This window comes from Cinclus cinclus, chromosome 1 (genome assembly GCF_963662255.1).
Source record: "Cinclus cinclus chromosome 1, bCinCin1.1, whole genome shotgun sequence".
NCBI lineage: Eukaryota > Metazoa > Chordata > Aves > Passeriformes > Cinclidae > Cinclus > Cinclus cinclus.
Window position 1 is genome coordinate 17117232 of NC_085046.1, and position 10734 is coordinate 17127965.

Genomic DNA, 10734 nt, shown 5'->3' on the forward strand with positions numbered 1-10734 from the left:
CCTGTGCTGGGGTGCACAAGGCGTGTCTGCACCCCCCTAGGCTGCTGCAAAGTTATGCTCCAGTTTACCACAGACCAGTTTAGCTGCAGACTATTTGCCTTGCTGCAATATCCCAAGCCCCTTGAGCAAATAAAGATGGTCCCTGCCTCTGTGAGCTTTTCTTTCCAGAGCAGGATATCACAAACAAGGTAACAAACCTTCGGAGGAGAAATGATCTGTGTGCACAGCTGGGAGGTTTCAGGTCATCACATTAGCTAACCATCAGTAATCCCTGCTGGCATTTTATCTGGCCATGATTGTACTTCTGATTTGTGGCAGATTATCAGGAGCAGAAATGGGTCCTTAGGAGGCACATCCAGGAAGGGATTTATCTGAATAAATGAAGCCTGGAGGAAACTATTCGTGCACAGTGGAAGATGCAGACAACATTCAGCTGCCCTTGCTGGTGGAAATGATACAGTAGGATGTGGCAGCATCAAGTATGTTTTCCCTGATGTTTGTTTCTCGCAAACAAGGAGTTGGTTTGCCATACTCAGATAATGATAGCTAAAATGGACAAGACAAGAATGTCCACATAGAAGAAACTAGGCAATTACCAATCTTGATTTTCTATTAGTTGTGGAGCTGATAGGGTTTAGAGCAACCTGGAAGAGAAATTATATGATATACCACGGGCTACCTCCTGACTGTAAATACTGGGGTATTTTATGTTTCAGCTGCACCATTTGACAGAGAGATTAGAAAATTATGTTGCATTAACTACCATCCTTGATAGGTGTCCTACAGTGGGGAAATTCCCACCATGGACAGTGTTGCCACTTTCCAGATACTGGAGCAGCTGAAGAAGTAAGAAGGGAGAAAAGGAACCTGGAAAATAAATTGTGACATTTTAATTTAAAATGTGACATTTTAAATTATGTCTTCCCATACATCTTAGAAATTTTGTTGTGATACATGTATATGTTACATATACATACCTACTACATGTGTATGTAGCTTGTCTTCTATACCACTGCTACACACTTACATATATAAGGGTGGAAAAAAGAATAATGGATGCTAAACACACATGTACACCCTTCAAGGCAAAATTATACTATAGCCTTATTCATGGAGTGGCTAAGAAATCATGCATTATACATACACATATATGTACACACACAGAGCTGTATATATATATATATATATACATATATATATATATACACACACATATTTATACCCACATACCTGTGTGTATCTATATGCAGTTACATAGAAACAAACACAAAGCACACACACAAACACACACACACCAAATACTGATATGTGGGCGTGCACACAGAGACAACTGGTAAGAAAATCCCCCTCTGAACTGTAATGCTATGATCATCATAGTCTTGCTGAATCTGATGAGCCAGACAGTTGATACATCACATGCCAACTAAGCAACTTCCTCACAATCAACTTGTATTACTTATTTCTGCATGCTTTCATGTGGTTTTGGTTCAGTTTATACTTTTTAAAGTAAGGCTGAGTGGCTGGAGTCTTCAGTATTTCCCACTTCCAAGAAATACATTTTGATGCTCTAATAGTAGTTTTTAAAGATATTTTGTTTTGAAGTTGTTAAAAGACTCATTACACACAACACATATAGTACATATGTCTAATCGCCAAAAAATAGAAGCAGGAGAATGAATTTTACCCTCAATAAATTAGCAAGGAAGACACATTTTAAACAAATATCATGAGCAGTTACTGCATTCCTTCTGTAATTTACTGCCTTCAGAAAGGGCTCAAATTACAAAATGTGTAGGGTGTAATGTGTAGGGTGTAATGCTGTAGGCTGTTCAAACTAGGTTTGCAGTGTCTGCAACACTGGAACTAAATATTTACATGACTCCAAAAGATCTAATCTCTGGATTTCACCCCCCTCCCACCCCCTTTATTTAATTTGTATGCTATCTTTATCTACCACCCAGCACATTCCACACAGTCACTAAAGTTCATGGAAGAGATAAGTGGGGAGAAAAAAAAGTCAAGACTTTAAAAAAAAAAAGGAGTAAGACTGTTTAAAAATAAGGAATAGATCATCCTCATTAGAGCTGAAGTCTTGCAGCAATTTTAGGTGGATACAGATGGATTCTAACAATGATAGCACCTGGGATCCCTAGAGACCCTGTAAAAGAGAAGTTCTAGGGGTGAGTTAACAAATTACAATCTTTCCAAACCTGTAACAGTCTGATCTTCAAAGCCTCTCAATAATGCAAAGCTTCAAAGAAGCTTGGAATTCACTAAGAGCTTCCATAACAGAGTACAACATTTTTCCAACTCTTTTTTATTCCTTATTTACAATTAGTTTGCTGTTAGTGCTTAAACACCTATAAACCACTGAGGAAAATGATCTTCTACAGAAAGGCTTGCTGTCAACCATTTGTTGAAGGGAGAATAATGGGCACAAGATTTTTTAGACCAAACACCAAATTCTGATGCTTGATGGAAAAGAAATAATTAAGGACTAGATGGTAGATTGCCTGAACAGATTAGACTCTGTTATTGCACCCAAAACCAGAGTCCAGAGTTAGGAAGAGATCCTTGCATGGCATTCCCTGAATTCAGAAGGTCGGCGTGTTGGCAGCCTCCACCTGCTCTGAGAGATACATCAGCATGTCACCTCTGCTCTGACCCCACATCTACTGCTCGCTGCTGGAAAGCAGCTGCAGGCAGAGGCACACCACCCTCAGGTATGCTGCTGACAGACAAATGTGGGTGTCAAAGCTCCCTGGAGGAGGCAGATAGTTATGAGTAAGTCTGTTCTGTTTGCATTACAAAACTCAAAAATAGAAAAGAAAGCAAATGAAAGGGTAACAGAGCCAGCTAAAGCATACAGACACACTCTGCAGGTATTTTCTTTTCTCCCAGGCAGCGGTGCCAATACTGAAAGTGTAACAGAAGTTAGCAGCTGTTCCATATTTTCCCTTCAGCTGTGAAAAGTAGATTGAGACTCATACACTAAGATCAAGAGTCTCACCTTCACTCCTTTCTCTGTGTATGCTCTAAAAAAAAAGGAAAAGCTCTTCAGAAATGTCAGTTTCAACAAACAATTCTAAGGTAATATTGAACAGATTAATTTTGTTTCTTTGAATTTCAAGGCAACATCTGAATCTCAGGCCATATCCAAAAAATTTGTTTCATACTTTGTTACATTCTCACCTTTTGTAATGAGGTAACACTCCATTTGGTCGGAGTTATAAGGACTGTTAAACAAAAGACACAATACAAATTTGACTTCCTTACCTGATCTCTCAGTCTCTCCTGGTGTCCCATTATTGCTGTGGCATGGTGGGGATATTTCTGTTTCAGATGCTCAAGAAAAGCCTCTCTCTTCCTGTCCATTTCTGAGGTTTGCATTCCCAGTATTTCTTTGGAACTGCGAGGGCCACCTACTGTATGTCTCCGAGGGATGTTGCGGGTGGATTTTGAGCTAGAAGAAGTGTGACTGCTCGGGGTCGAAAGGAGCTCTTTAGATCGGAGACATTCTGCATCATCTAGTGATGTTACATGCAAACTGGGTTTTGCCTGGTCTGAAAAGAAACAAAAACCAAAACCAAACAGTTTATATTATAAAAACTTAATACCAACATTCACAGAAGTAGCAAAATGGGAAAAAAGACTGATATCAAGGCCAGGTACTTTTAAAAGTCTGGCAGTGTGCAGTGGCATGTTCTGCATCATTAGGCATATACACATCATAGTAAGTGGCCCAGAAATAATCCCTTATATAAGCTATGCACATACTTACCTACTTTTATCACACAACTGCAGTATTGCCTCACAGAAAAGTGAGTATCATTAAAGTAGATGTTCCTTTTATATCAACTTTACCTATGTGACTTGAAAAGAAGATCTGACAGGGCCCTTATTCCCTGACCTTTAAGATCTACAGAATGCTTTCTACAAGAAGAAACAGATTCCTTCAATAGGGTCCAGTACACTTAATGGCCCCATAACTAGTATCTTAAGGATACAAACTGATAAAATTCCTTTAACAGAGCAGATTTGTAATCCTTAATCTTTTTTTTCAGTGTGTTTTCAACATGTTTGAAAACACCTAAAATAATAATAAGAGGGGAAATAATAAGAGGGTTTGGGATTCTCTTTTTCTTGATTTGTGACTGTGGCCTGGTTTTAAATTTCATGGATCTCCCTCAGATTTTATATGTCTCAGGACAGCTGGAAAATTCCACATCATTTTTCCATAAACCATTTATTAAGAAATAGAATAAAAGCAAGCTCTGTGTGATCTAAAAAAGAAAAAAAAAAAAAAACCAAAACAACTCAGATAATTTTTACTATTTTAAAATCTACTTTAAGACCAAGGACCACAATGACATTTGTAAAGAGATAGGCAGACACTGTGGGTATGTAAGTGCTGGCTTATCTTCAGGTAACTCTGTAACATGAACCCTCTGGTGCTGGAGCCTTGCTACCTAATACCTTTGAAAAATTCCCTCACTCCTTTGTCAGCAAAGGGGAAAAAAAAACCTAACAAAAACTTGAAGTACTGAAAAGGCCTCTCCAAGTCTGATGTGGCCTTCCTCATCCTTACCAGCCAGACTCAGACGCTCATGCCCCTGAGTATTAACCCTTACCAGCACCTCCCCAGGAGCAAGGGAGCTCCTTCTTCTACCTGTTCTGAATAAGTCTTTATTTCCCTTTGTCAGACACTTTTTGCCTCAGAGCCCCTTATTCTCCCCCCGACGTTTTGCCCGCATGCTGCCATTATACAGCACCCCTGTTTGGAAACAGGCACCTACTCACTTCTTTTCATGGTTCAGTCAGTCATTCTGACACTGGGTGTGGTGGGCACACCACTTGCCTCAGGATTTTATGCTGAGGATTTCTCAGCTTTCTGGTGTGCATTTTCAATCCTCCACTGGTGGAGCTGCTGCTGGATGTCCCACCAATACACACAGGGAATCAACTTCCTTGGGTTCTATAACAGAACTTGGATGGTCCTCAAAGCCTTCACATGTTTCTGTAAACTCCCTATACTGTTCAAGGGCTCCAAAATTTTTAACAATGCCCTCTTGTTTGTATTCATGGAAACCTATCCTGAAAGCAGATGCAGGCACAGGGGCCCAGACTGCAGGTGACACCATGGTTTGATGAGCACAGATATGGAATCAACTTTTTGAGCAGGATTGGTTCACAGGGTAGTCTTACTCTCACACAAATTCAAAATGTCATCTGTGATCTTCACAGCACCTTCTAAGACCTTCTTAGCAGCACAGTCCTGGTTAAACCCTCAGAGCAGCAACATTACCTTTGTGTACAAACATGCATTCACTCAGCTTTTTCAAGCACAACTTAATTAAGAAAACAGCCATCCTCTCTCCTTATTGAAAAGTCAGAGCATGAGCCACCAGATACACTGAGCTTGTTTGAGAAAAATGGCAAACAGTAAAGTTTTGCTTGCAAGAAGCCAGCCTGGCTACTCCAGATACACTCACTGAAAACAGTTTCTGAAAGCTGCACAGGCATTCCAGTGGATTTTACATGGGAGGGAAACTACGTAGGCTGGGACTGGATGGAATTTACCATCTTTAATTTGTTGTGCCAAGAACCTAGAGATTATATCCCTGAGGCTGCTGGAACAAAGGCACAGACATAAATAAGGGATTTTCTTGGCGCTGGAGGGAGTCAGCATGAGCGCAGGTGACTGAGTGCAGCAATTTGGTATAAGCCCTCAAAGTACGGTCACAGCAGCAGTTTCAATCACTGAAGTGATGGCAGGCACTTCCTCAAGAAGGCAGGTAAACCTATGCTACAAGCACAACCCAGAACTCATGAGTGTGCATTTTGGGTCCTAAATCTCTCTCATGCAAAGTCTTTCTCTACCGTGCACTCCAGTAATTTCAATAGTTTAAGAAAGAGCTAATTATTTGGCACATATCAAGTAAAGTGTTTTACCACTCTTTGTTATTAGGTGAAACCTTGAGAAGGAATCAAAAATAACATACCTTTCTTATACTGTATTAGAAAGATCAACAAATTCTCTTATTTTTTGTTCATGTATTTATAAAATACTGCATAAATACCAGTGAAAAGAAAGGAATGTAAACTATGCAAACTAATTTCTCATCTTGCCAGAAAGCTGACTTGGGCATCCAGCAAGATCCTGATCCTGCATCATTACAGCACACAGCAGCACATGACTTTCTTTGCAAACCAAAATCCCTTGTGTTTCAGTATGGGTCTTTTCTCTACTAACTTCTGAAAAAAATGTTTTGGACAACTTCCTGGACAGGGATAAGTGACTTCAATGGTAGGGCTGAGCACTGGGCTGTAGAAACTCTCCTCTGGATCTCGAGACACATCAGTTCTACAGATGCTGCGTATGCCACAATGTTATAGGGAGGAAAAACTGAGAGAGATTTTCTGGATTTTGGAGTGCTCAATAACATCGTGGGATAAACCTTCCATATCTTCCAAGTGAAGATAATAGGCCTAGCAAATCAATCTCCACAGATAACTGTGAAATGGGTGAAACATCAAGCGATGGTTCCCAGATGAGTGCTAAGAGTAGGAAAAGGATAAATTATGCAAGCACCCTCCTTGGGAAAGGAGCAAAGAGAAGAGAATAGAAAACACAGAGGTGTGAGATAAGCTTGTCTCCCTCTCTCCCTCATTTTCAGAAGCTAAAAGCTGAAGGCTTTTCTGCTCAGTAAGCAGCAAGTCTAGAGGGCAACTAAAAGCAAGACCTGCTGATTGACAGGGAGGAATTTGGTTACCCAAAGACTTGAGTAACTCTTACACTTGATTTGCTTCTCTGATCTGAAAACAAATTCCAAGATTTCTTGACATCAGCAACATCACCCATTGCTACAGTAAAGGCCCAGGTCTGCAGTGTAGAAGTGGTATGTCTAGGATTAGCAACAAGATTGTAGTGACTGTGAGCTATGAGAAAATGGCTGTGAGTTAGGAGAAAACAAAATAGAAAAATGAAGAAGTCCTTTGATATGTCCTGGTATGTAATTCTTCCAAGTCACAGCCTCCATGAAGTCTACAAAGGTCAGGAAAGTCACTTTGCTTCATTACTTAAAATGTTATGAAGATGTTAATAGTCCTGTTTTGCAACCCAGGTGACATAAGAAAACAACATTTTCAGAATAATTTTGGAAAGGAACAAGTGTTGACCTCATCCATACTGCTATAGTGAAACTGAGCCTTGAAGCGAACCCCATTCTATACTAAAATTTTTGAAAAGAATATGGATTTAACAGCATGAGTCAAACCAACCTCTGTTACATTTATGTTAGCAGTAAATGTGATAGTATTTGGAATTGTTCTAATTTACTTCACTGTCTTTACAATTAGCTCTCTTTCCAACGTAAATTTTGGATAGGGGCCAAAACTACTACATTTGGTTATGAGCTTTCAGCACTCAACATTTTTGGGAACTACAGAATCAGTCTGGTCAGCCCTCTGTTTTCCTAGCTCCACATGGATCTGAGGCAGTTTCACACAACCCCTACAGAAGACATGTGTTACTGAAGGGTTTTTTTTCCCCTAGTCAGACACATTATTGAAGATTTCCATCCCACTAAACATAAACAAACACAGGTTACTCACAATGCTCAGTAATTTTACTTAAAAAGTAATTCAAAAGAGCATCTATCAATTAATGAACACCCAATTAAAAATAAAAAAGGAAGAGCATTTTTTTCCCTCCCAAATTGCTAATTTGCATTAAATTGTGCGATTCTTTTTTTTTAACCCCATGCACTGTTTGCTTCAGAGAAGCACAGTAACACAACTTTTCCTGAAATGCCTTTGAGGTATATAAAACATGCAGGAAATGGGAAAGTTCACAGGTGCCCCACAAACACTGTAATAGATATAGATTAGATTAGGTGTTTGTCAGGCTACCTGAATGTTACGTTTCACGTGGAATGGCTCACGTAGAATTCTCCAGGAAATAGTTTTCGTTCACTTTATAGGAAATAGATAGTGAGCAACGAATGTATGAATGCACAGCGGCTGAGCCGCCGTGGAAACCCTGCTTAGACAGTCCTGGCTTCGCTCCAGAACAAACCCCAGTGGTTTCACTCAAAGTAAACCAACCCTGTCACAATCTGCCGTGGATCTCCCTCTTTCAACAGACACCCCGAGGTAAAGATGAGCTCAAACCCACTCTACGAAGGAAGAGCTATTTCCCTGCCAGAGCTGAGGCTGGCGGAGCACTTAGAGGGAAGGGGACACGCTTTCCCCACCCCAGCCTCCGCACCGGCAGGAGCCCGCATCCGTGACAGCCATGCAGCGTGCTCCCGGCTCCGGAGGGCACGGGGAAATCTCTCCAAAGAGAAAGTTAAACTCACTAACTTCCAGTATCAGGGAAATGTGCACAGCAGAACCATTAGTACAAGAAAACAACCGCTTTTCTTTTTTTTTCCATGCATTCTGCCTCCAGTTATACAAAGCAGCAACGAGGGACATGCTTAAACGTAACTCCATCTTTGCCTTACTTCTATCGCCGCTTACTTACCCCTCGTCTGCCTGCTGTCTGTTGGGCAAGCCAGGCACAGCTCAAGTTTCTGGCTTTCATTTTCCTCCATTGTCCCTGCCTACCACACAAGCTCCCCTCTCCAACTCGGAGCGGCAGCGCCGGCACGGTCAGCGCCGAGCTCGGGAGAAGGAGGAGGAGGAGGAGGAGGAGGAGGGAAGCGCTGGGCTGGCGGTGCAGCCCCCGCACCCCCGGCCCCGGCCCCGGCCCCGGCCCCGGCCCCGGCCCCAACAGGTGACGGCTCCGCCGCCGCCCCTACCCGGCCCGCGCCCCGCGGCAGCCGCGCCGCCGTGTGAAAGGCAACATTTCAAACGCGATTACAGGCCTGAGCCTCCGCTGGAATCCGAACCCGCAGCCTCTTAAATCTCTGTCATGGGACAAAAGCCTTTCCACACGGTTTTTTGGTTTTTCTTTTTCTTTTTTTCTTTTTTTTTTTTTTTAAGCTCATAACCACCAAGCCCACAAACATTCCTGATAAATGCTCCTCTGTCTTTTTTAGCGTCTAGTTCAAAAGTAATTCATTATATAAACTCCTTGAGGTTTTGTTTTTTGGGTTTTTTTTTCAGTTGGATTCTTTCAAGCTGCTCAGAGAATGAATTGGGGAAAAATCAAGATACAGGAATTCAACTTTAGCGAAGCCAATAAAAATGAATGGTAGCAATATGTAAGCAGGGACTTGGGTTAAGAGGGATTTAGAAGCTTCAGTAGAAAAACATATAGAAACACATCACTAATTCTCTTTTGGCAGATCAGAAGCCAGCAGCCTGCATGAAAATCGATAGATCTACCAGGCTGCAAGGCAAAAAATAGTTTGGCTGAGAAGGATGAGATCAAATCCCTCAGATTCCAGCAGATGCCACATGTGTTGATTTAGCAGAGAATATTAGACTGATTTAGTCTGTCCAAATCATAACACTGAGTCAGAGATGGTGGAACTTAGTGTTGAGTTACAGCATCAAGACCAAAAAGTTGTCCAGAGACAACTTAAGAATTAGATTAAGAACAAAGCATAACTGAGATATTAATAAAAATAGGCAATTTCTCACTTAAATTAATACTCCAACACATGGTAGCAGTATCTTGGATGTCTTTTTAAACAGACCTAGCATAATATGGTCTTCTAAGTTTTCTTCAACTGTGACTTCAATATAGCAACACCAAATTGTTTGCACTGACCTCTCAACCACCCAGTGCAGACAGGCTAGGAAAATTCCCCTACATTTCCTTCTACATCTCTATCTGGCAGAAACGTCATCCTATCTACTTAGATTATTGAACACAGAAATGTTTTGTGTATATATAAAAACAGTACAGAAGCTCAAGGAGGATCACTCTCCTCATGCACCTATCCTCCCCTCCAGTCAAAAAAAAAAAAAGTTGAGTAAATTATAATGAACAATTGATAAATGAACACTATGAAAACTATTGTTCATTAGATCAGATATACATATTCTCTAGCACTTCAGAAATATTTATTTTCCTTTTAACAACTAATTCTATATGGTCTTGGAACCTGGCAAAAGTCCCAGAAATCTGGCATGAAAAACATAGAAAAGATGCAAATACAATTTAAACATTAGCACTGCTATTTAAGGTCTGCAGTACAATGCTCCCAACAGAATACTCCTATAGTTGCCCTGCAATTATAAAGAAAACAGTGTAATTTTATTTAGAATAGTGTTTTAACTGGCCCTGGGTTCCTCCTGCTCATTCTGATTATGGACTATTTTAGGAGAAGTGATGGCCAGCCATCCCACTTATCTGATATTTCTTTTGTGATATGAAGGAATGCACCTTTAACACCAAGTTTTTCCAAAGTCTGGACAATTGCAATGAGGCTCTTGCAATTTACATTCACAGCCAGCTGGAAGCATGAGAGAGCTCTTGCAGGAATAGTGAACACTGAACAGCACCAACTTCAAGAAATGTAAAGTAACTCAGAAACCTCTGATGGAAAAAGAAACCAATGCAGTTGCCTGGAGCAGCTCCATGAAAGCCATATCAAGACATTATCTGTACACAGGGCCCAGAAACTGAGAGTTCAAAAACTAAGGGCGTTTAAAAAGACCTTATCCTAAAATAGCACAAAAGAAAGTACAAAACAGACTAGCATTAAATGCCTGAAAGGAAGGAACTTTTTCAGCCTTGTACAAAACCAGGGTTAGCTGTGGAGGTCAGTAGTGCTTGTA

At 40.9% G+C, this 10734-nt stretch overlaps 1 protein-coding gene across 2 annotated transcripts in view; it reads right to left on the reverse strand.

The window, feature by feature from the left end:
* KIAA1217 (KIAA1217 ortholog) overlaps positions 1 to 9298 on the reverse strand; it is a 175511-nt gene extending 166213 nt beyond the window's left edge. The window contains exons 1-2 of one of the 2 annotated variants that reach the window (XM_062507346.1): positions 8528 to 9298; positions 3277 to 3563 (exon numbers count right to left, since the gene is read on the reverse strand). In XM_062507346.1, the coding sequence (XP_062363330.1) occupies positions 3277 to 3563; positions 8528 to 8597 (357 nt within the window). In that variant the 5' untranslated portion in view covers positions 8598 to 9298. Of the gene's footprint in view, positions 1 to 3276; positions 3564 to 8527 lie in introns of those variants that run through there. The other variant, XM_062507353.1, reaches the window with a different exon arrangement.
* Positions 9299 to 10734: the final 1436 nt, after the last annotated feature.